A 24,492-nucleotide genomic window follows, 5' to 3' on the forward strand; every position below is an offset into this window, starting at 1 on the left:
TCCCCGTCGTTCGTTAAAAAAAAAAGGAAAGGGAAACGCTCTCGACTATTTTTTCTCTATAATTCCCTTCCTCTTAATATTTTCGAACAGGAGAAGTACTTACTTCAACGAGAATCATCTTTTCCCTTTGTCATAAAGGATTTGAAGATATTACGGAATTATGAATTTTTCAATATAATATTTTTCCAACTATCGAAAAATTCAATATCCATCCTTCTCTCAATGATGTATTGAACAAGCGTTAAACTGAAAAATTTATTCGTCCTAAGTAAAAATTTAAATTACACTCCCAATGTATTAAAACTCTTATTTCTTAACGTCTTTAATTTGTTCCAACAAATCTGAATCAATCGCGCTAATTACCGATAGAATCGTATCACATAACTCGTGTGCAGAAGAAAATTGTAAGAAATTGTAAGAAAACTGTATCTATCGAAAAATTCAATATCCTTTTGATTCTCTCAATGATGTATTGAACAAGCGTTAAACTGAAAAATTTATTCGCCCATTTTTATAAGTAAAAATTTAAATTACAATCTATTAAAACTTTTATTCCTCAACGTCTCTAATTTGTTCCAACAAATCTGAATCAATCGCGCTAATTACCGATAGAATCGCATCACATAACTCGTGTGCAGAAGAAAATTGTAAGAAATTGTAAGAAAACTGTATCTATCGAAAAATTCAATATCCTTTTGATTCTCTCGATGATGTATTAAACAAGCGTTAAACTAAAAAATCTATTCGTCCTACACAAGTAAAAATTTAAATTACACTCCTAATGTATTAAAACTCTTATTTCTTAACGTCTTTAATTTGTTCCAACAAATCTGAATCAATCGTGCTAATTACCGATAGAATCGCATCACATAACTCGTGTGCAGAAGAAAATTGTAAGAAATTGTAAGAAAATTGTATCTATCGAAAAATTCAATATCCTTTTGATTCTCTCGATGATGTATTAAACAAGCGTTAAACTGAAAAATCTATTCGCCCCAATTTTAAAAATTTAAATTACAATCTATTAAAACTTTTATTCCTCAACGTCTCTAATTTGTTCCAACAAATCTGAATCAATCGTGCTAATTACCGATAGAATCGCATCACATAACTCGTGTGCAGAAGAAAATTGTAAGAAATTGTAAGAAAACTGTATCTATCGAAAAATTCAATATCCTTTTGATTCTCTCGATGATGTATTAAACAAGCGTTAAACTAAAAAATCTATTCGTCCTGCACAAGTAAAAATTTAAATTACACTCCTAATGTATTAAAACTCTTATTTCTTAACGTCTTTAATTTGTTCCAACAAATCTGAATCAATCGCGCTAATTACCGATAGAATCGTATCACATAACTCGTGTGCAGAAGAAAATTGTAAGAAATTGTAAGAAAATTGTATCTATCGAAAAATTCAATATCCTTTTGATTCTCTCGATGATGTATTAAACAAGCGTTAAACTGAAAAATCTATTCGCCCCAATTTTAAAAATTTAAATTACAATCTATTAAAACTTTTATTCCTCAACGTCTCTAATTTGTTCCAACAAATCTGAATCAATCGTGCTAATTACCGATAGAATCGCATCACATAACTCGTGTGCAGAAGAAAATTGTAAGAAATTGTAAGAAAATTGTATCTATCGAAAAATTCAATATCCTTTTGATTCTCTCGATGATGTATTAAACAAGCGTTAAACTGAAAAATTTATTCGTCCTAAGTAAAAATTTAAATTACACTCCCAATGTATTAAAACTCTTATTTCTTAACGTCTTTAATTTGTTCCAACAAATCTGAATCAATCGCGCTAATTACCGATAGAATCGTATCACATAACTCGTGTGCAGAAGAAAATTGTAAGAAATTGTAAGAAAACTGTATCTATCGAAAAATTCAATATCCTTTTGATTCTCTCAATGATGTATTGAACAAGCGTTAAACTGAAAAATTTATTCGCCCATTTTTATAAGTAAAAATTTAAATTACAATCTATTAAAACTTTTATTCCTCAACGTCTCTGATTTGTTCCAACAAATCTGATCGTCGAATCGCGCTAATTACCGATAGAGTCGCATCATACAATTCGTGTGCAGAAGAAAATTTAATAAAACGAGCTCACCTCGGCCTCGTTCTCTTTGTACGACCAGAAGTCGATCCGTCTGAGCGCCTCCAACTGGTTCTCGAGCGGGTCGGTGGTTCCGTTGCCTTTGTCCTTCTTCCACGCGTAGATGGGTCGCTCGAGGCCCACCTGATTGCCCGACCGTTCCTGCTCCTCGCCGCCAGGCCTCTCGTTTTCGCTCCTCGGGTCGTCCTCGTTCTTCCTCCACTCGTTTCCGCCGTACTTGGGCGAGGAGACGGCGGACACCGCCACGAAAGCGTTGTTCTTCGACTTGGACGAGGCGGCGTCGGCCGTGGTCCCCGGCTTCGAGATCGGCATCGCGGTCACCCTGTGATAGGCGAACTGCTTCCACTTGCCGGGCCACGTGCCCGTCGAGCTCGTCTTCCCGTAACTCCACTCCTCGTTCATCTTCCGCTGCCACGGGGACAGCTCGTTGGGGCTGCTCTTCGCCCCCCACCCGCTCCGCTCGCCCGCCTTTCTCGCCCACCCGTCGCCAGGATCCTCGTCCTTCCCCTTCCACGAGTCGAACTTGGACTCGCCAGTTTTCGACTCGTTCCAAGAATCGTTCGACCACGAACCACCGCCCCACGAGCTCTTCTCCCCTCCCTCCTGGATTTTCGATATCCAGGAGGAGGAGGAGGAGGAGGAGGATCGAGGATCTTTGGCCAACCATTCCTCTCCCTTCACCTTCCACGCGTTGCCCGGCTTCCAACCGTCCAGATCCTTCCTATTGGCGTACCAACGGCTCGATTTCTCGATTTCGGGCCAGCGATCAGCGTCCATCGGCTCGGGCCACAAGTCGTTAACCATCCACGAATCGTTCGATCTCTCGGGCCAGGAGGATGCCGATCTGCCGTTGAACAGCTTGGCCGACCACCTTCGAGGACCGGCCTCGTCCGACGGTTCCACCGGTTTGATCTGGTAAGGCTTCCAAGTGGACTGGTCGGCCGCCATCACCCACGCGCCCACCGACTGGATCTTGGGCAAGGTCTCCTCCTCCTCGTCCGTGGTCGGCCGCCACGCGCTCTTCTTCCCCTCGTACTTCCTCCTCCAAGCGTTCGAGTCGTCGCCCTGCACGCCCTCCGCCTTCGCCCACTCGTTCGGCCACGACTTCACCGAATCCTCGGATCTCCCGTTCGAGATCTCCTTTCTCTCCTCCTTCTTCCTCTCGCTCGATTTCTCCCCTCCGTTGGTCGACCAAGGGACGCCGTTCTGTTTGTCCAGGCCCAACTTCTTCACCAAGTCGGCGTTCGGGTTGTACGACTTGCCGTTCTCGTCCTTCGGCCACGGCTTCGCGCCGGGAAGCTTGTGCGGCCACGTGGCCGGGTCCGAGGTCAGACTGTTCCAAGTTTTCATCGTGATCTGCGGCCTCCTCGAGCTCTTCTCCTCCTCCTCCTTGGTCGATACTTTACTCGCCTCGGATCGATTCTTGCTCTTCTTCCCTTCGTACGCTTTCACAGGCCTCGTTTCCACGGCTTGCTGCCACGAGGAGGAGACAGGTTTATCCGCAGGCCAACTGTCCCTGTTCCAGGAACGGTGAACGTTCCGTTGCCACGTCTTCTCGTTGCTCGTAGCCGATGTCTTAGCTCCTCCGTCCTCCTCCTCCTGCTCCTGGTTTCGAAAGGAGGACCAATAATTCTTCTCCACGGGCGGGAAATTTACGCGATGGGGCCAATACTTGTTAACTGGTTGCCTCCAAGACCATTTGTCCGAGGTTAGAGGCAAAGGAGGGCGACGTTCCTCGTCCAGGGTTCTAGACCAGGGTGGATCGTATCCACCGTAGGAGAGGTCGGGCCAGCTCTTGCTCAACCGGAAATCCGGTTGCTCGTACTCCCGATCGGTGGGATATCCGTCCGATTGAACGTTGAAGTCGCCTCGATAATTCTGCTCCCGCCCTCGAACGAGCTCTCTCGAAGCTGGTGACAGTTCGTGATCGTATCGATGATAAGGATTTTCCATGTCCGTGTAATCCGGCATCCGTTCCGGATCTGGAAAAATCGGGGAGAATACGATTTATTAAAGATAGAGAGAGGGATTCGAAAGTTTTCGTCGAGGCAGGGAATCGAACGGGATCCGAAAAAGTTTGCGAAATGTCCGAGGAGCGACTTGTAAATACGAAGCGATGAAAAAGTAATGGAAATTTTAACGACACGTTTTCGAGAAGAGTTTCGAGGAAAGCAAAAGTGAAATTAAATTTGTATTGGATAAAATATTTGTTGTTATTATATAATTATACATCGCGAATAAATTTATTTAAATCATGTGAAAATATTCTTGTTATTAAGTTTATCCGAGATTTATTTCGAGATAACTCGAAATTCGATTTTAAATCAATTACTGTTTACTTTAACAACAATTATTTTGCACGGATAATTGTACGAATAAGCAAGAAACTCCCTCGAAAGAGTAAGAGTTTTTCTAGGTTAAGCAAAGAGCTGATTATGCGGGCTAAAACTTTTGACGATAGCCAAATGTAATAGAAATAAAGTGAAAGAGAGCGAACTAAGAGTCTTTTTTTCTGAAAATTAACCTGATTGCATTGCTTAACACGAATTATTCGAAATATATCTATTATATTATATTAATATAGTTACATCTTGATCTCGTTAATGTATATTCGGAATTACCGAAGGAGCACGGTGTGCGCTATCCCTTCTACCATTTCAACACGTCACGTGACACGTTGCAACTTTGGCGAAAGAGTCACGTGACGTATATCTGTCTAACGTAGTGGGGATAACGTGACGTCACGTATCTTAGCCTCCTCAGTCACGTATATAGAGCGAACGTACGATGTTCTCTCGCAACGAGATCCACCTATTTCTAACGAATTAAGTTTCGGAAGAGACTCGTCCGGCAATTCTCAAACTAGCCAAAATCCTTACGAGTTTACCTGTAGGCCTGTCGTACACGCTCGCGAACTCTCTGCGCTGTTGAACGTGACCAGGCTGACGATTTCCAATCTTGCCAAACCGCATCAGCCTTTGATTGCCAAGTTCGCCAACTTGGCTCGCCAATATCGGTTTTCTATCGGATGGAAAAGTCTTTGGCTTCCCGCTCGACTTGTCCTCCCCGATCAGGTCTCTGATAGAGGTCAGACTTCTTGGACTTTGCGGGGAAGAGTGGCCGGTCCCTTGTTCGGTTTCACCGTGAACGTCTTGTTCCCAAGGAGGTCCGAACAGTCTCTCCGCTATCAGACGCCATTGAACAGGGGTCGTTTGCCACGGTATCTCAGTGGTGGTCAACAATGGAGGCGTGGCCGGTACGGAAGTCAACGGAGTCGTGGAGAGACGATGCTTGGGCTTCTTCTTCTTCTTCTTCGATTTTTTTCGCGATTTCCTCGACTCGTTCGTGGATTCGGTCGAGAATAGATTCAAAGTGGGCTGATAGCTGCGCTTGTCTGGCTCCAACTCGTCCCTAGACAGCTTCAGCTCGTCTTCCCTGTTCACTGTCGATCGCAGAGAGAAAAAATTATTAAATATTTACTATTTACAATTTTGAAATGTTATTTAATTTCGTTGTTCAATTCTTGGATGGATTTCAGACTGGTATTGGATTTCGGATTATATCATGCAGATCGTTATAAATAACGAGTAAAAACACTTAAACGACTTTCAATACGTCATTCAACGGGATTAAAGATGTTCGATCGAACGAGATATCCAAATATCCCGTAATTTTAATTTCTAAAAGATTCCTTTCAAGATCCAAGTCCGATAAGAAGGTAGCTCCATTCCTTCCACGAAGGAAGCCGTTCGCGGGTAAATAGATTCCGTGCGGAGTTAGTTGCGGGAGCGGTCCAATCCGGCTGGGCTATTAAAAAGGGAGAAAGCTGTTGCAAAAGGGAAGACCCGCGCTGCTAATCGCGTTCGAGTCGAGCGGGGAATCCAATAAAGGGCTCACAATAGGTTGATTAGAGCGATAGTGCCTGCATTATTGGCCGACGTAATTGCCCCCTGACAATTAGTCGATCCGTATAACGTGGAAATCAATGTAACCCGTGAGAAATTCTCTCTCTCTCTCTCTTTCTCCCCCATTTCCCCTGTTGCGCGGCTTCTTTTCCACCCTCCGTCGCATCCATCCTTCCTCTCGTTCGATTACTTCCTGCCACGCGAACAATATATGTTAACCCGCCATCTTGCCATTTCACGTTCCCGAATTAACCCGGAAACGAACGAACGAACGAACGAACGAACGTGAATCCACTCGAATCTCTAATCGACTCTGTCTGATGGTCTTTTACGTTGTCGACTCGACTCCACATTTCGCGGAATAATCACGCGAAAATTTCGGAATCATCGCTGTTGGATAGAACAGTTCTCTCGACACTTTTTTTTTTTTTTTGGAAAATCTAATCGAAATAAGATGTTAATTTCGTGTGAAAAAAGATCGAAAAAAAAAATGACGTTTAACTGCATTGCAACTGGTTTCTATTTTTTATTCATTAAGAACGGATGGATAATTTTAATTAGCCAAACAGCGTTTCAGCGTATCTCTTTATACGTAATACAAAGGGAAGAGAAGCTCGAATATTTCCCTTTTTTGGAGATTAGATCGACAGTTAAAATTTATACAAGCGAAGTGAATTCGATAACAAGCAATATCTTTCGAAGATAATCCTTCGTCGCTAATAAATATTCAATCGGCATCCAACAAACGTCAACGAAGCACGATCGATCGTTAAAATCGTTAACACGGGCGTTAATTATACAATCGAATTATAGGAAAGTGGAAAACGCAGCAAATTAAACAAATTGGTTGGAAATCGGAATTTTAAAAAAGGAATATTAAAATAATAAAAAAAATCGTTGTCTCTGTATGCAAAACTCGCCCCTTAATTTCGTAACTAACGGGCGGTCTGGTGGCCGGGATAATGCATATACGGGGACAGTGAATAATCCGGGAACAAGTTAGTCCGTGAATCGGTGGGGGAGGGCGAGGAGCAGCAGTAGGTAAAGCGGTTTGCGCGCGAGACCATCTTAATCTCCATTACAGGAACAATGTCGCTTTAATAATAGCCATTTGCTCGCGCTGATGGATGAGCACAGCCCGGGGGAGAACACGTTGCCAGTATCGCGACGCGGTTTTCGCCACGAATAAATCGACGCCCACGCTCTTTCATCGATCGACAACGTTTCTTCTCCCAACACTTTTTTCCTCCCTTTACAACTTTCCTCAAACTCGAGAAAAATTTTTACACAGCTTGAAGCTCTGTTATCGAGCACGATCGATTTTTTCAGATTCGAAACAGAGATATCAATTGATAAAAAAACTTGTGCTCTAAAACGAAGAGAATAATATCGAATCGTCTGTGGAAAAATGTTTGGAAACGCGTTTAAGCAACCATTTTCAATTCCTCTTGGCTTGACCGATAAATCTTCGAAAGTTATTTATTTCTTATCTCCGAACACGTGTCGATACAAGTAATAATCCAATTAACGAAGGAAAGTTCATTCGGGGGATTTGCAACAGGTTTCTTCTTCGCGGGATCAAGTCTCAACGTTGTTTGCGAAACTTGCACGATTATCGTTCCCCGTCGCCTCGCGGGCAAACAGCGGAAACTCGATGAACCAAGCCCAGGTCACGCTTCCCTTTTAGGTTCACCCCTTTAACGATACACGAGAGAGATCAACAAAACAACTTGCGAGATTCAGCCGCGGAAAGACAAGCGAGTGGGGATACCAAGAGTGGAAGGAGCTTAACAAGAACAGAACTATTTAACCGAGATATCAATTGTAAACTATCCCATCGTGAGAGAATTCCTTCGGTCAGAAGGAGTTATTGCCACCGTTACTTACCGAGCAGTTTGTGCAGCCGTTCCCATCGCCTCGGATCTTCGGCTAGTTTCGTCAAAAGTTGCAGCAAATCGTCCAACAGGGCGTCTTCTTGCGTCTGTGATGCAAAGACGATTTATAATTATCGCTCGGGGAAAAAAATAAAAATTCGTGAGCGATTAAAAATTCTCCTTCGAGAAAATTTTAAAAGCTAACAACCGATGTGTCTTTTGATGTATAATGTATAAAGAGTAGCGCGCGCGTAACGTGATGCTAAATTATGCGTCAAAGAGCGTCGACATTTCTTTCGAGGCCACGAGTGTTGTGTAATTCGATCCTCCAGTCGAAGAGCACCACGCGCTAAATGGACGATGGTTGGACAGTGACGGAGAATGTGTTCGTCATTTCTCTCGACCGTCCTGTGTTTATATTGCCGTTCCGCGAAAGAAAATAAACAAACAATTTAGATAATTCTGGACGCGAGTGGCGTCTACTGGGAATTGTAGAGAAACGAGGGAGAGAGAGAGAGAGATAAGAAATAAAAGAAATGGTCTCTGTTGAGCGAAAGAGATAACAGTCTTCCGGATCCCGTGTTTCGTAATTTCCGCTCGACGCATTCCCTCGTATCGAACCTTTCTCGTCGCCGATTCCAAATTAAGATTAACAACCTTCGCTTCGTGTCCACCATTCCAAGTATATATCCTCGGTATTCGTGGTGCGGGATTCAAGGTTCGACGAGAACGTCGAAAGGAAAGTTTCTTCACCTTCCTTTTCTCTCTTTGTTCGACTGTCCTTTTAATGGAGATTAACGCTCCTCGAATCTCTCTCTCTCTCTGTTTTTTTTAATAAAGATCCTAGATACTCCTTCTTTCTCTTCCCTCGCGGAATGGAAATTTAACGCAATTTGTTTTCCTCGATAAAAATCGTACGGATTTTCGTTATTCCCATCGCTTCATTTCCTATTCTTTCAAGCTACGCGTCGATAAAATTCTTCGATACTCTTTCTACTAGTGCTAATACAAATGCCCTTTTCGCTACCTTCTTCCTTCCTTTCATCGAATTTCTTTAATAAAAGTCATCCAATAAACGTGTTTACCTCTACCCTCGTCTAATAAAAATCGGCACCCTTCTTCTTCTTCTTCATCCCTCCTCCCCTTTTTTTTCCGTTTTTTATTCCCAAACGCGATGGAGATTCCAGAGGGTTCTCCTTTCTCCTTTCGTAACGCGAGGATAATCGAGGAGGAGTGGGGAGGGAGGATATTGAATTAGCCGTGAGAATGCGGCTCTTTGCGAGATCCGCGCATCCTCGACGATAAGCACAGCAGGTAGGTGACGCGATAATGGCGTCCGGGACATTCTTGAGGCGCGGGAAGAACGCGTCCAATTTGGCGAGGACACGGCAGCATTCCCCACTCGAATTGCCACTCTCTCTGCCTCGTCTCGCTCTTCTGGATCTGCTCTCCGCCCTGGAATGCCTCCACCGTTCCGATTTTTTATCCATTTTTTTTTTTTCTTTAAACTTATTTATTAACGAATGAATTTGCACGATAGATAGATTTCGGGAGATATGTCGATTTATATTAATACGAATCGTGATTTCTCCGTGAACTTTTTATCTAAAAAAGAACTACTAACGAGTTGTTCGAGTTTTTATTGGCACGCTCGAGTATTTCGGTTGACGCAACAAATTTCTACTCGATTTGGAATCGAAGAGGTGGGTAAGAAAAATTTTTGAAAGAATTCGATTCGATCGAGAGGAGATATTTTTTTTTCTTTTTTTTTTTTTTAAGAGGATATTCCTCGAGTTCCGTTAAAGAGGCGTCTCTTCGCGGATCCAATTGTCGTGGTAATCGCGACACAGTAAACTAGTCGCTTTAAGAATATTGAATTAGTCAGAATGGGTTTATTCTTTGTGCTGTCGAGAATTGTCGGTCAGAAGAAACGGGGACGATGCGATTATATATGTATCTATCCTTCAACTCGTGAAGAGCTCGTGTAATTTTCTCCTCCTTATCTTTTCCACGAAAAATGTCATCTTTGTCGTATTCTTCCTTGCTCGTTTTACAATAGTATTAAAAATGAACTTTTTGCACTCGACTCTCAGGCTTCTCATTTGGATTAGAATTTTTTAGAATATCGCTTTATGAATAAATTCTTAAGCTCGTCGCCTATAATATCTTACGAAATAGTAGAATAATATAATAGAATAGATTTTCTTATCTCAAATTAAATCTCGTGGAATCTTCGGCATTGGTTCCAGGTTTTGACAATCATGGCAGAATATTATTTTCAAAGTTTCATGAGTTTTGTAAGCAGAAGAATGCGATAATGATTGAATTTGAGAGAAGATGAGTTTGATTTTGAACGACGAAATTACTTCTATTCGCGAAGAAATTGACGATAAAGAGAAGGAAAGTGGCGATGAAATGAAAAGTGTAAAAAAAAAAGGGAAAAATAAAAATAGAAGGTGAATGAGAGAGAGTTGAATGAGAGCACGTTATCTTAATAGGAGTTAAGAAGGATTATAAGATTTATGTCTCAACGAAATAAGAAAGATGAAAGACATTTTACCGTGATAAATCGGAAAATTGCATCTTGCCGATTGCTTTATAAAATATAACGCGAAACAACGATATACAGAGTTTAATATTCGACAAATTCTCTTTTTCTTTTATATGATACATAAAAAATATAAAATATAAATTTTATACGTGAATTAACTGTAATAAAATTGAATAATAATAATATCATCTTAAATATTCTCTTCATCAATCCGTTTTCAATTGTTTCGAAATTTAAAAATTTAAAAACGAAAATCCTTCTTCGTTTTTAATTACATATAATTTAAATCATCGTTACTTTAATCATCCTCTCGATTTAAATGCTTTCCTTTCATCACTAAAAGACGTTTCGATTCTCATCCGATGATTATTATTTCCGGTCGATAGGCGTTTCTCACCGATTCGCTGCGTGGGACAAGAACAAATAGCCTGCCTCAAACCCGATCCTCAACGCGGAGAAAGGAAGCGGAGGAGCATTGTCTCTTCGCGATAAAAGAAAACTTGGGAGGAGAGGGGGGCGGCATTTATCATCGCGATCCAAGTTTTATTTCCATCTCCCGATCGTTCCGTGACAACTTTCTCATTTGTATCCGCTTTTTCTTATCCGCGACCGTTCTTATTTAAATCCAAACTTAACTCCTCCCATCGTTTCGAGCGGCAAGATAAAAATGGCCATTTCGAAATGGAAATTGAAAATATAATATTTTCTAATTTATCAAGAAAAGAGTAAAAGAGAGTAAACTCGTTTATTTATTTTTCGATGTAACAAGATCGTTGCTTATTTGACTTGTTATAAAATTTTTAAATCCACGCTCCGGTGGAAATTAAAATTTTCCTTAGTACGAGTTGAACCACGTTATTTTAATCGTATTAAAATTTCATATCCATAGAGAAGGAGAAAAATTTTTCTGATATTTTCCTACACCTTTCTTTCTTACTTTAAAATTCGATATTCGTATGAAAGATTGAATTAAAGAATACATTCCATATCTTTATTAATGGAAGAGAATTTTCCTAATGTAATTATCCTCTAGAAATTTTTCTAATATACTTTTCTTACTTTAAAACTTGATATTTATATGAAAGAAAGATTCAATTAAGAAATATATTCAATATATTCAACTTTATGGAAGAATTAAAATTTTCCTAATGTACTCTAATGTTTAGTAACCCAGTTAGTAATTTTCCTAATGTAACTATCTTAAAAATTTTTTTAGTATGCTACATTTTTCTCACTTTAAAATTCAATATTTATATGAAAGAAAAATTGAATTAAGAAATACTTTCCATACCTTTATATCAATGGAAGAGAATAAAATTTTCCTAATGTACTTTAATGTTTAGTAACCCAGCTAGTAATTTTCCTAATGTAACTATCTCCTACAAATTTTTCTAATATGCTACACTTTCCTCACTTTAAAATTCAATATTTATATGAAAGAAAGATTGAATTAAGGAATACATTCCATATCTTTATATCAATGGAAGAGAATAAAATTTTCCTAATGTACTTTAATATTTAGTAACCCAGCTAGTAATTTTCCTAATGTAACTATCCCCTACAAATTTTTCTAATATGCTACACTTTTCTCACTTTAAAATTTGATATTTATATGAAAGAAAGATTGATTGGATATAATATATAAGATATAAGATATAAAGAAAGATTGAATTAAGGAATACATTCAATGTCTTTATAGAAGAATTAAAATTTTCCTAATATTTAGTAACCCAGCTAGTAATTTTCTTAATGTAACTATCCCCTAAAAATTTTTCTAATACCTTACACTTTTTTATTTTAAAATTTGATATTTATATGAAAGAAAGATTGAATTAAGGGATATTACATACAATAGAAACTTTAATAAACTTTCAATAGATTAAAGTTTTTCTAATGGTTAATAATCCACCTGAGATAATAATTTTCCTAACGTAACTATCTGTTCTGAAAGAACAGTACATTTTCATTTCATTTTCTCCAAGAGTAATTGTACACTGTTCAATTCGCCGGGTAGGCGAAAGGTAATTTAAAGTTTGAAATCCAATCTTTGGCCGTAGAGGCAGATGCAAAGAAGTTCATCTAAAATCGGTAAGAGGAGAATGATGAGGCGGTCGTTTCGCCAGCTGTTTCGTTATGAAGACACTTTGGCCGAGGGGTTGGCTGCCGATTTGAATCAACGTCCAACGGGGATCAAAGTCCGTGGCGCAGGTGGCTCGAAAGACGCTTTGAACAAACCCTGTTACTGACCCAGAAGAAACACGGCTGGACTCTATCGATCGCGCTTTCTCCATCGATCACGACTAACTATCCGTACTTTCTTCTCCCCCCCTTTGCATAGTGAAATCTTGATATTAATATCCGTGAGATAAACGTTCGAATACACGGATAAAATTCATTTATTCGAATATTGTTGCTCGATCGAAAAGTTAAAATTGATGAGCGCAATATCTTGGAATCTTGGTTCAACCGATGAAGAATATTCGAAGGATTAAGATCGCTTCGTTCGAAAATAATATCAGAATTTATAAAAAAAAAAAATTCAAAAAAATTACTGTTAAAATTTTCTCTCACCCCCACTTTTCGAAACTTCTGCTTGGCCGCGTACCCGGCCAGCAAGTAGGATTTCAGTTCCTTGAGGTCCGTTTCTTGCCTCTTGTCCAGTTTCTTCGCGTCGCTCCTCCTCGAGTATCGATCGCCGTCCCCTACGATCTCGTCCTCGCCTCTCTCCGACTTGGCCGGCTGCGGGCAGAAGAAAATGAGAATTTTCGGAAGAAATCATTTCGAGAGAAAATTTTCCTTTTCTCGACGCTTTTAATCTCTTAAGAACACGGTAATAAAAGTTTGTTCGAAACTCGACGATCAAAAGAGAAACCGTCTCTCGAGAACGAAAGCTCATGATGGTCATGTTTGTCACCGACATTTATTCGAGTATTATTGGAGGAAGAATCTTTACTCGTGTATTCTTCGTATTCACTCACCTCGACCACGTTCCTCCTTCGAATCGGCTCGAGTTCCTCGTTCAACCGATTCACGGCCTCCTCCGATCGTGGAACGCTCTTCGACGACACCTGGGTCTCGTTGCCGCTCCCTATCAGGATCTCCTTCTGCGTGCTCAGCTCCTTCTTCACCGTGGGCACCCGCTTCGTCTTCGTCCGATTGGCCTCGCCCTGGTTCCAGTTCTTCTTGTACTTCACCAGCTCGACCACCTGAGATCGGAGAATTCTTGCATTTCGAATATCAAGTAAAAGGGAACTTGTCGAATATTAGGAATTAAACGTGGTGGAAGTTTTTTTTGGCGAGGAGAAGAGAAATTATTGAAAGAATTATTATATATGCACTCCCCTCCCTCGAGATATTTTTCGAGTCATCGACTTTTTTAAAGTGTTCAAAAGTTGATCGTTACAGGAAAAAGTCTTGTGGACATTTGATAAGAAGAATGAGAAGAATCGTTATCCATTAAATTTTTATTCGAAAAAGTTAACTTGGAATTATTTATTTTCGAGAATTTAGGAAATGCAATTGTGAAAAAACGAATATCGATGTATAATGAGAAAAATATCGATACAAATGTAGGATAATTTGTAAAAAAAATAGAAATTTTATTTACATTTTTTTTTCTTGCTTCATTATAACAAGAAAACTTCACTTTTAAGTTATGCAGGACAGGACCTCGAGGGTGTTTTACAGAAGCGTAGCACGTAATTAAGAATCTACTAAATGAAAAAGAGGATTTGGAGGATCTCAAACTTGCCCTACTTTCGAAATTCTCCTAGCAAAAAAAAGGAAAAAAAAGAAAAATAAATTTCGAACGTGATACCGTACATTTTCGGTTTTAACGAAAATTGGACGAATTCGTTTTCTACGCGGACAGCGGCCAATTAATTTATTCCATATCGACTCCCTTTCGATGGAACAAACTGCTCGTTTGTTCGACAGACGACACATACCCAACCCTACCATCTCGTGTCTCTCTCTGTAATAACATCGTTAACGAAACGAAAGTTTTTCCAAAGGAAAATGAAATTATCTCACCGGGGTATCTTCATTGTAGAAACAAAAACGTTATCGATTTTCACGAATATCCTCCATGATATTTCGAGAGCATTAACGTAACATAACGTAATTTATATAACGAAGATTTATCGATTTATCCGAAATTAAACCGATAACGAAATATAGTCGATCGACCTAACTTTATATACCCAAAGTTGAAAAGTTAATTTCGTATCTGGGACGTACGAATTTAACGAGAGAAAGAGATGGAGGAGGGTTGGAGCGTGCGCGATAAAAAAAAAAGGGGGGAGGATAAGTTGTTGTCTCGGAGAAAGGAATCGCGAAAAGGAGGAGCAGGAACCGAAAGACGGATGGTCGTCGACCTCCTCCTTCCTCTTCGAATTTAAAATTTCAAATCCTGCTCTTAAGACGTTACAAATCGGTTTCCGATCGCGATACACAGCCTCGGACCTTTGTCGATGCAAAGTACTTTCCGATAGTCTTCCATTCCATCCTCGTACGCGTCCCGATACAAACAGACGAATTCTCGGCCGGAATTCTCTTTCGTGTCCTCCTTTAATACCCTCTTCCTTCAAACCGTTTCCACCAACCGATAAATCGAGGCCGATAAACGATACGATTCCCTCTCGACTGTTTCTGAATTCCGAGCAATGGATTTTTCTCTCCTTTTTAAAAACTTTCCCTAATTTGAATTTCATTAAAAAAAAAAAAAAAAAAAAGAAAAAAAGGAGGATGAAGCAAGTTTGTCGCGATCGATTTCGATTCGATTGGAAAGAGAGTCCTATCGAACGCGTCAAATCGAAATTGATCGGTCAGCAAGCGGAACATGGATAACCAGAAGCGAGCCAATAGGAATTGAACGTTGTCCTGGCGTGAGGCCAGGTTAATCGTAAATGGAGCGCGGTAAAGGAAAGGTAAGGGGGCAGGTGGTAGGTCAGGGCCGTTGCCGGGTCAGGGTTCACCCTCCCGCGAAACTGCGCTTCCAACGAAACGGTGGTCAAGGCTCGACCGCGATGCTTTTCCCCCGAATCGGGTCATCGGGCGAACGAAACGATGAACGATCGTGGCTGGAGCCAAGGTTTATTTACGTGAAGCTGTTTCGATAAAATATTCGAAATTAGATTCATTTCGTCGTCCATCAACTTTTATTTTTCCAATGGAAACATTAATCGATCAGATACTCTTGCATCCAATCGAGGTGCAATTAATATTAATTAATGTACAAGTATCGTTCGTTTCGCGTTATATTCAACTCTCTGTTCAATTATCTCTAAATAAAGGACGATCTTGTTCGGGAAGAATATCGTTTTTCACGGTTTAATCGACGCTTGTATATTTCTGACTCTCGAGCACGAATAAAGAACGATGTTATCCGAAAAGATAGTCGTTCTCGAGAGTTCAGTCGAAGCTTGTAATATTTTTGACGTATTTTCAGCTTGATTCTAAAAGCCACGTATTCCAGACGCGTTTCAGGTATATAATAGAGATACGCTGATCGATTTAAAGATAGCCGGCCCGATTCGAGGAATTTCTCTCCAAGCGAGCCAGGCACTAACCGCAATATTATTGGTCCTTGTCGTGTCCCACCGAGGAAACCGAGAGCACGAGCCTCACTTGTAAACAAAGTCTCGTCGCGAACGGATCGCGCTCTCGATACGACAACGTTCTAATATCGCGTCGTGTTTCGACACGTGAGACACGATCACTTGCTGTGGAGAAAATTTAATAGTCGAAATTACGAATAAAATTGCCTGGATGAATTAATTCGATAATTTATCGTAAGATTATGATAATTGGCCAAGGTTATGTGTGTAATAGCCACGAACGAACGTTGTTCCAGCATTTCAGTAAGTAATTATTTAAAGCTTTATTCGAGATCTTTAATTTTTTCAACGGATTAATACTCAATTCTGTCTACTTTCTTATAGATGTAGCTTATACATTTTTTAAAAGATATATCATTTGTTACATTTGTCGAAGAGCATTTTACAATATCTATTGGCTTCTATTCACCATTACAATATCATGAATAATACTATTGATGAAGAAGAATTTCAATTTCAAGAAAAGAGAGAGGAAAAGTATTCTCCCATGGATCGAATATTTTATCATCAACTTGCACGATCTCGCTTCTATTCGACCGACAGTGAATATATATATATACACATAGTGTTTCTAACAATCGTGTTCTAGTCTGTGTACGCGGCTTTATAATCGCGTGGCTACGATCAATTGAAATTCCGCGCTCGGCATGTTACTCGAAACGTAGGCAAAAGCTTTCTCCGATTCGTGCCAGATGGTCCAATCTAGCAAAGTTCCAAGCGAAATTTCAATATAGAAACGTACCGATACAAGCTGCACAACGAGTGTCAAATTTACTTGAAAAACTTGCGCGGTTCGATCCCTCTTTTTCCTTCCCGTTCATTTTCGAGGAGCGGTTAAACGATGTACGCTATATATATATATATATATATATATATAAAACCATTCTCGAAACGAACGCGCACACCTGCGCTTTTTTCCACCTTCGGTAACTGTCGATTCTCGGAAAGGAAAGAAAAACCTCTTTCCTCCTCGAGGAAAATGAAAAGTTCACTCTGTTTTGCGAGACAAACGAATATATATACATATTTCACAATTTTATCATTTTATATATTTCACCGATTCAACTAACCTAAAAAATGAAAAAAAAAAAAAAAAAAGAAGGAAATCGTCTTCTCATTTCACTGTAATTATTAGAATGTTAAGAGAGATTTTTATTCACGTTATACACTTTACTCTTACAGATATATTACACGAATAAGGAACAAAGAAAAGAAGAGGAGGAGGATGGACGTACCTCCTGGTCGTATTTGTCGACGATCTCGTCGGTAATGGCCTCGTTCGAGGCGACATCTTCGTCGGAGCTGTTATTGACAGCGATCACTTCGCGCGAGTCAAAGTTCTTGGAGGGAGACGAGATCCTGTCGGGAATGCCTGGCGTGGACGGTGTCGCGGAGACGTTCGAATTCCTAGTGTCGTCCCTCGACATCGCTTCGTGCGACTCGGCCACGGCCTTCAACTCGTCCTCGTACTCGTCCTCGCCCTCGTAATCCTCCTCCTGCTCTTCGTTCTCGATTCGTTCGACCCGCGAGCCAACCGCGACCCCGTCATCCTGCAGGTTGCTCGCGTTTCTTCTTTCAGGATTTATAACCTGAAAAGTGCAAGGAGAGACGAGCTCGAGCAAGAATGATTTAAGCGTTGATGAGGTGCTATTATTTATAATTTGCGTTCTTCGGAATAGACGTTAGAGAAGGTAAAATATTTCTTCCTATTATTTATCGATGGAAATAAAATTTAGAAAAGAAAAAGACTTTCTTCGTCCTATCTGGAGTAAGTAGAATGGGGTATCGATTAATTAAAATCGTTTTTAAGCGTTGTAAACTTTCTCTTTCCCCTAATAAAATTGTAAATTAATGTAAAATTGTCGATGAAATTTACTTTGTCGGTAAGTTAGACAACGACATCGGAAAATATTGATCAGCGCCATCTCGCGTTTGGATCCGCGAAGCTTCGACTTGCTACTAGCATAGCAGGACACGCGAGGAGGTATTCGTGACGTCACGAGAAAGAATCGTGCCACTATTTCTGGTTATACGGTTCCTGATACTTTCAAATTTTCAAGAATCTTACCACGAAATTTTATTAATTATTAATTTTTTGCGCAAAATTTTTACACTTTTAAGCTCGCACGTTAAAGTTAACATCTTTGACAACTTTCACGTATTAATTTTAACTACAAATTCTTTTCTATTAATTATTTATTAATAATTAATGGCTCGAATATGGATCGACGTAACCGCGCAACACGTTTTTCACTAATTTCGTATTATTGCGAGATTTATTTCTACGAATATATCTGAAACGTTAGATTTTTCTCAATTTTCACGTATTATTTTCATTCGTATATTTATCGTCGTTTAAATAAATAATTCGATAAATCATCATTCGATTATACATTCTTCGTAACAATCGTAATAACTGATCAATTAGAAAAAATTTCTAGAATTTTAATTTTGCATCTTAAAGTTAGAACAATTTTCTTCGATAAATATTTTACGGGAAATTATTTTCTATTAATTATTTATCGACGGTTATCATCGAGGTAACAACAATCGATTTATTCTTTCGAATAACAAGATAATTACGAATAAAAATTACACGTTAACGAAGAAAGGAGCGTTTATATTTATAAATAAATCTCATAATAACGCGAAATTAATGAAAAATGTATGACACGCCAGTCCGCACGCGACGCAATTAATCGATAATTAATAATAATTGATAATTGAAAACGATTTCCCGTTAAAATTTATACCAGAGACTTGTTCGAGTCTATATCTTTGAAACGCGAGCTCAAAGATATAAAAGTTCGCGATGAAAGAATTATTTATCAATTAATTTTCAATTAAACGTTTTCGAAGTGGTGGGGGATTACAATGGCGCGTCTTCTCTGTCCTTCTCGCACACTATTGCTTACCTTCTCTATGACGTGACGTCACGAATACCTCCTCGCCTATCCTGCTACGCTAGTAACAAGTCGAAGCTTCGCGGATCCAAACGCGAGATGGCGCTGATCAAAATTTTTCGATCTAACTTATCGACCAAACGACTCACTCCGTTTCGAAAGTTACTTATTTCGTACACGTACGTCTCGTACGTGTATTTTTACGTTTATTTAGCCAATTTTAATCGTCGTTTGTTCGTAAAATTCCGTGCGTTTTTTAGTTTTGTTTGATCCCAAAGTTAAATTAAATTCAGATTTAATCGTTTAGCGTGTGTTTCGCGAGTTGAAACGAAATTAAGCGTAATATCGTAATACCACGACAAAACATAACCTTTAATTTTTGTTTCTTCACCGATGTGTGTTCCGTGAAAAGAATATAATATTTACATCCAATTAATAACCGACCCTTTAATAGCTGCTTCTTGCGTGCAATTTATTTACGCAACGTGATCGTAAATTACATTTCATCGATCGTTTTTTTCCTCGCTTCTTCGTATTATAACTATCGAAATGCAGTTTCGTTATTCCCTTCGACGTTATTTCGCTTTCCAAATGGATAACAATAGGAAATACGTCTCTGAACGCGCGTTCGTTCATCAATAACCTGGATAACCGTTACAATTACGTAAATTTAACGGAAGGGAAACGACGCTTCTTCTCTCTGGGAGTAAAAAAGCATCGAATTCACGGCACGAAGCAACAAGCATACAACGCCCCCTTTTTTTCTTTCTCTCTCTCTCTCCCTTCACGGTTTCGCTCGCAACCATTTTCACAACAGCTTCGCGTTTTTTTACGAATCTTGCTACCTCGGTCGCGAGATAGTTATCGATTTCTCGCCTCGTTCCAACAAAATGGTGGAAAAGATCACATCGAGCTCCGAAATTCTTTTCGATTACCGAAAAAAAAAAACTCGAACGAAATAAATTCGATCAAAAACGACTCACGATATATACATATATATATATATAAAATTCCACGCAAGCGTATCGCGATTTCCATTCGTTTGGCCGAAATACGAGCGGAAAAAAGTAAATATCAAGAAGGAGGATTGGAATTTCGTAACACTTACCGCCGCGGTTCCCAACGACGCCTTCTCAGAGTGGCTGGTAACTGGAACAAAAACGAAACCGTCGATTAGCCGCGATTCCATCCAACTCTTGCCTTCCAATGCAAATTCATTTTTTTCTTTCGCTCGTAAATATATACGCGCAGAGAAAGAAGAAACGGCGCGAAAATTGAAGTTGGAAGCGAAACAAAATTCCAAACGAGGATTTTTAACGAGGATTAAAATTTAAAACGGGAGCCAAAGGTAGGATATATATATACGATAAAGGGAGATGGAAAAAGCGGGGAAAGAAAATCGGCATGAAACCGGACAGAAATGTGACACTGGGTGGCGGCGCGAGCGGAAAAAGAGTTCATGAATGCGACGAGGCGGAAATGGGCGGGGAGGGAAAAAAAATTCGCAAACGTGAAAAGCGGAGAATCCATCCCGTGAAAGTAACTCTCTCTCCCCCTCCGCCCTCGAGCGCGCGCAACCCCCATTTCCTAGATTCATCTGCTCGTCATAATTAATTCTGGAAACATCAGAGTAACTATGGCGCCGTTTGTTTTCTATCCTCTTTCTCGCTTAAATTAAGTATATTATACGTATATGTATAATTCTCATCCCTCTTCTTTTTCCAAACTTACCCTCCTTTTTCTAATTCAGAGAATGCTTCAAATTTATTAAATAAAGATTGGTTTCCTCTTCCTCGTTCAGAGAATCCTCCAAATTTATTAAATAAAGATTGGCTAGGTTCCTCGCCCTTATACAGAAGTTTTCTATCCTCCTTTTTCGCTTTAATCGTATATATATAATTCTCATCTCTCTTCTTTTTCCAAACTTGCCCTTTCCCTTTTCTTCTCCTCATTCAGAAAACCCTCCAAATTTATTAGAGATTGGCTAGGTTTTTTTCCTCGTCTTTATATGGAAGTTTGTTTTCTATCCTCGTTTTTATATTCTCACCCCTCTTTTTTTTCCAAATTTGCCCTTTTCTCCTCCTCATTCAGAAAACCTTCCAAATTTATTAGAGATTGGCTAGGTTTTTTTCCTCATCCTTATATGGAAGTTTGTTTTCTCGTTTTTATATCATTCTCATCCCTCTTTTTTTTCTAAACTTGCCCTTTCCTCCTTCTCATTCAGAAAACCCTCCAAATTTATTAAATAGAGATTGGCTAGGTTCTTTTCCTTGTCCTTATATGGAAGTTTGTTTTCTATTCTCGTTTTTATATAATTCTCACCCCTCTTCTTTTTCCAAACTTATCCTTTCCTTTTCTTCCTCCTCTTTTTCATTCAGAGAACCCAAAAATTTATTAAATAAATTTATTAAATAGAGATTGGCTAGGTTCCTCGCCTTTATACGGAAGTTTGTTTTCTATCCTCGTTTTTACCCTCTTTCTCGCTTAAATTAAGTATATTATATGTATATATAATTCTCATCCCTCTTCTTTTTCCAAACTTAAATCTTTCCTCCTCTTCCTCTTTCTAATTCAGAGAATGCTCCAAATTTATTAAATAGAGATTGGCTAGGTTCTTTTCTTTGCCCTTATACGGAAGTTTGTTTTTTATTCTTGTTTTTGCCCTCTTTCTCGCTTTAATCATATATTATACATATATGTATAATTCTCACTCCTCTTCTTTTTCCAAACTTGCCCTTTTCTTCTCCTCCTTTTCCTCATTCAGAGAACACAAAAATTTATTAAATAAATTTATTAAATAGAGATTGGCTAGGTTCATTTCTATGTCTTTATATGGAAATTTGTTTTCTATTCTCCTTTTTACCCTCTTTCTTCCTTTAATCATATATAATTCATATATAATTCTCATTCCTCTTCTTTTTCCAAACTTTCCCTTTCCTCCTCCTCCTTTTTCTAATTCAGAGAATGCTTCAAATTTATTAAATAGAGATTAACTAGGTTCTTTTCCTCGCCCTTATACGGAAGTTTGTTTTCTATCTTCCTTTTTATATAATTCTCACCCCTCTTCTTTTTCCAAACTTGCTTTCCCTCTCCTTCTCTTTCTAATTTATATTAAAATAAATAATTCTAAAATTAAATTTATCGAAGCTTATCTTGAATATACTACACTTTGATTCGAATTACTATTCTATAAAATTTCTCTAACTTAAATAAATTGAGGCCAGTTAAAACAACAATACGTAAATATAAACTCAAGTAGGTCATATCGTGGACTATCAAATTAATCGACAAGCATCTCTAATTAGAATATAAAAATTCCTATTCTAATTCAATCGAAAATTTATTAAATAGAGATTGGCTCCCGCTCTTACACGAAAGATCGAGAGAAATGGAAAGATCGCGGAGATATAATAACTCGATCTTCCGTGGAAGCTCGTTGATAATCGCGAAATGGAAGGGAAATGGAAAGGATTCGATGGCTGGCGACGTTTTCCGCGCGTAAAAGATCCCGATCTTTCCGTAAAATTCAAAATTCAAGGGGGTGGGAATTTTCCAGCTCCAACTCCAACTCCAACTCCAAATTGAATTAAAAATTCTCTTCGAAATCGAAGGGCAAGTCTATTTAACGAGTGAGCAAGTTTTCATAGGAAGAGGATGATTCCATATTCGAATGCATCTCGAAGATATATATCATCAGTTTAGATAGAATTAATAAGAAATTGAATTATCGATCCAACCAATATAATTCAATAACTTCATTAAGGGAGAAGGTATAATTCGGAGGGAAAGGCTAGAAGCTTGATTTAATTTATAACATTAATATATAATTGTAATCTGGCGTCGAAAGGAATCGGGAATTCTATTCTAGAAAAGATCCCCTCTCTTCCCAAATAATCTCTGTTACCCTCCATAAGAGAGAAAAATTAGTAAAATTAGATCAAAAGAATTAATTCAGAGCGAAAACTTTCCACCACTTCGAATATTTTCGAGTAAAAACGAAACCATCATTCTTCTCTCCAATATTCTTCTCTGATATTTCGATTCTGACTGCTAAAAAAAATGACACATTGGAAACAAAGCAAGTCAATCGAAAATACACTTGGTTCGAGAGCAAAGGAAGGAATTTCTAATCTTCTTAGCAGCTTAAGAACTCGCCGCAACGACGAGCATCGATCGACTAAACTGTAGCAAACAAGGGTGGCGACAAACGTCGTAATTGGTTTTAATCGAGATGCCTCTCCTGAAGAGGGAAGAAAGAAGAGGAGGAGAGGCAACATCGATGAAATAGTTTCGATTGTTGACGAGAAGGAGAGGCCTCGCCTTCTTCCAATAATAATAATTTTCGCACGAATCGAAAACATTGCAAGAGAACGAAGAACAACTGGAACAATAACTGGAAATTAATCACCTTGCTATTGATAACGAATGGCCGCGCGATTTTTCCCTCTTTTGATCGATCTCGAGTTATTTTTTTTTTTGTTGCCATTGGAGAAGCAGTGTTCGATTCGAGTAAACTGTAACATCCGTTTTTCGTTTTTTAGAAAGGCACAGTGTGTAAACGAGAATTTACAGTTTTTTTTCGTTTGATATACGAGATACGTAAGATACGAATATTTGTTAAGAGGAATAGAGGAGTAATAATTAAGGAATAATGAAGAAGAAAGGTGATGAAATTGTGTGGCTGTTGGGATGATAAACGTGATAAAGGGGGAAATTTATAGAAACGGGAAACGAATTAGTCTTTCGGCAGTGCATAATTTCCCGATTAAATTGTTGACTTTAATCGACGCGCGTGGCCAACAATAAATCATCCCTTTTCAACGAAGCGAAACCGTGTGCAAATAACGCGTGTTTGCTCGAACCCGAAATACCATTTTCCAGGCTTGGAAAAAAAAAAAAAAAAAGGCGAATAATTTATTCGATATAATCGCTCCATTTTTCCATTCTCGTATTCGATTCTATTTCAACGTTTGTAACTCGAATCCTATTACTAATTTTATCAAATTTAATATTTTAGATTAAATTAGATTAAATTAACCGAAAATCGAGGAGGATATCTTCGTTTCTGACAATTCAGGATTGGTCGATCGACGGATTATTTATACATTTTTCTAATTCTGATCGCATCTTTCTCTATCAAAAATTTCGTGGGACAATAACTCGATCTGTTGAAAAATTTTTACAAAATTTATTATTACAAAAAAAGGCGAATAATTTATTCGATATAATCGCTCCATTTTTCCATTCTCGTACTCGATTCTATTCCAATGTTTGTAACTCGAATCCTATTACTAATTTTATCAAGTTTAATATTTTAGATTAAATTAATCATTCTATTTTTCCATCCCTATTGAATTTTATTCTAACATTTCTAATGTAACTCGAATAATTATAATTTTACCGAGTTTAATATTTTAGATTAAATTAACTGAAAATCGAGGAGGATATTTTCATTTCTGAAAGCAATGATTCGGGATTGGTCGATCGACGGATTATTTATATATTTTTCTTCCAT

General features: G+C 38.8%; 1 protein-coding gene across 1 annotated transcript in view; it reads right to left on the minus strand.

The window, feature by feature from the left end:
• Positions 1–24,492, minus strand: part of LOC726101 — a 180,253-nt gene that overhangs the window by 3,775 nt on the left and 151,986 nt on the right. The window contains exons 2-8 of the mRNA XM_026440829.1: positions 20,086–20,126; positions 17,310–17,663; positions 13,435–13,662; positions 13,028–13,195; positions 7,919–8,012; positions 5,014–5,568; positions 2,121–4,108 (exon numbers count right to left, since the gene is read on the minus strand). Of these exons, the coding sequence (XP_026296614.1) occupies positions 2,121–4,108; positions 5,014–5,568; positions 7,919–8,012; positions 13,028–13,195; positions 13,435–13,662; positions 17,310–17,663; positions 20,086–20,126 (3,428 nt within the window). The remainder of the gene's footprint in view (positions 1–2,120; positions 4,109–5,013; positions 5,569–7,918; positions 8,013–13,027; positions 13,196–13,434; positions 13,663–17,309; positions 17,664–20,085; positions 20,127–24,492) is intronic.

Source organism: Apis mellifera, linkage group LG5, assembly GCF_003254395.2.
Source record: "Apis mellifera strain DH4 linkage group LG5, Amel_HAv3.1, whole genome shotgun sequence".
In the NCBI taxonomy this organism is placed as follows: domain Eukaryota; kingdom Metazoa; phylum Arthropoda; class Insecta; order Hymenoptera; family Apidae; genus Apis; species Apis mellifera.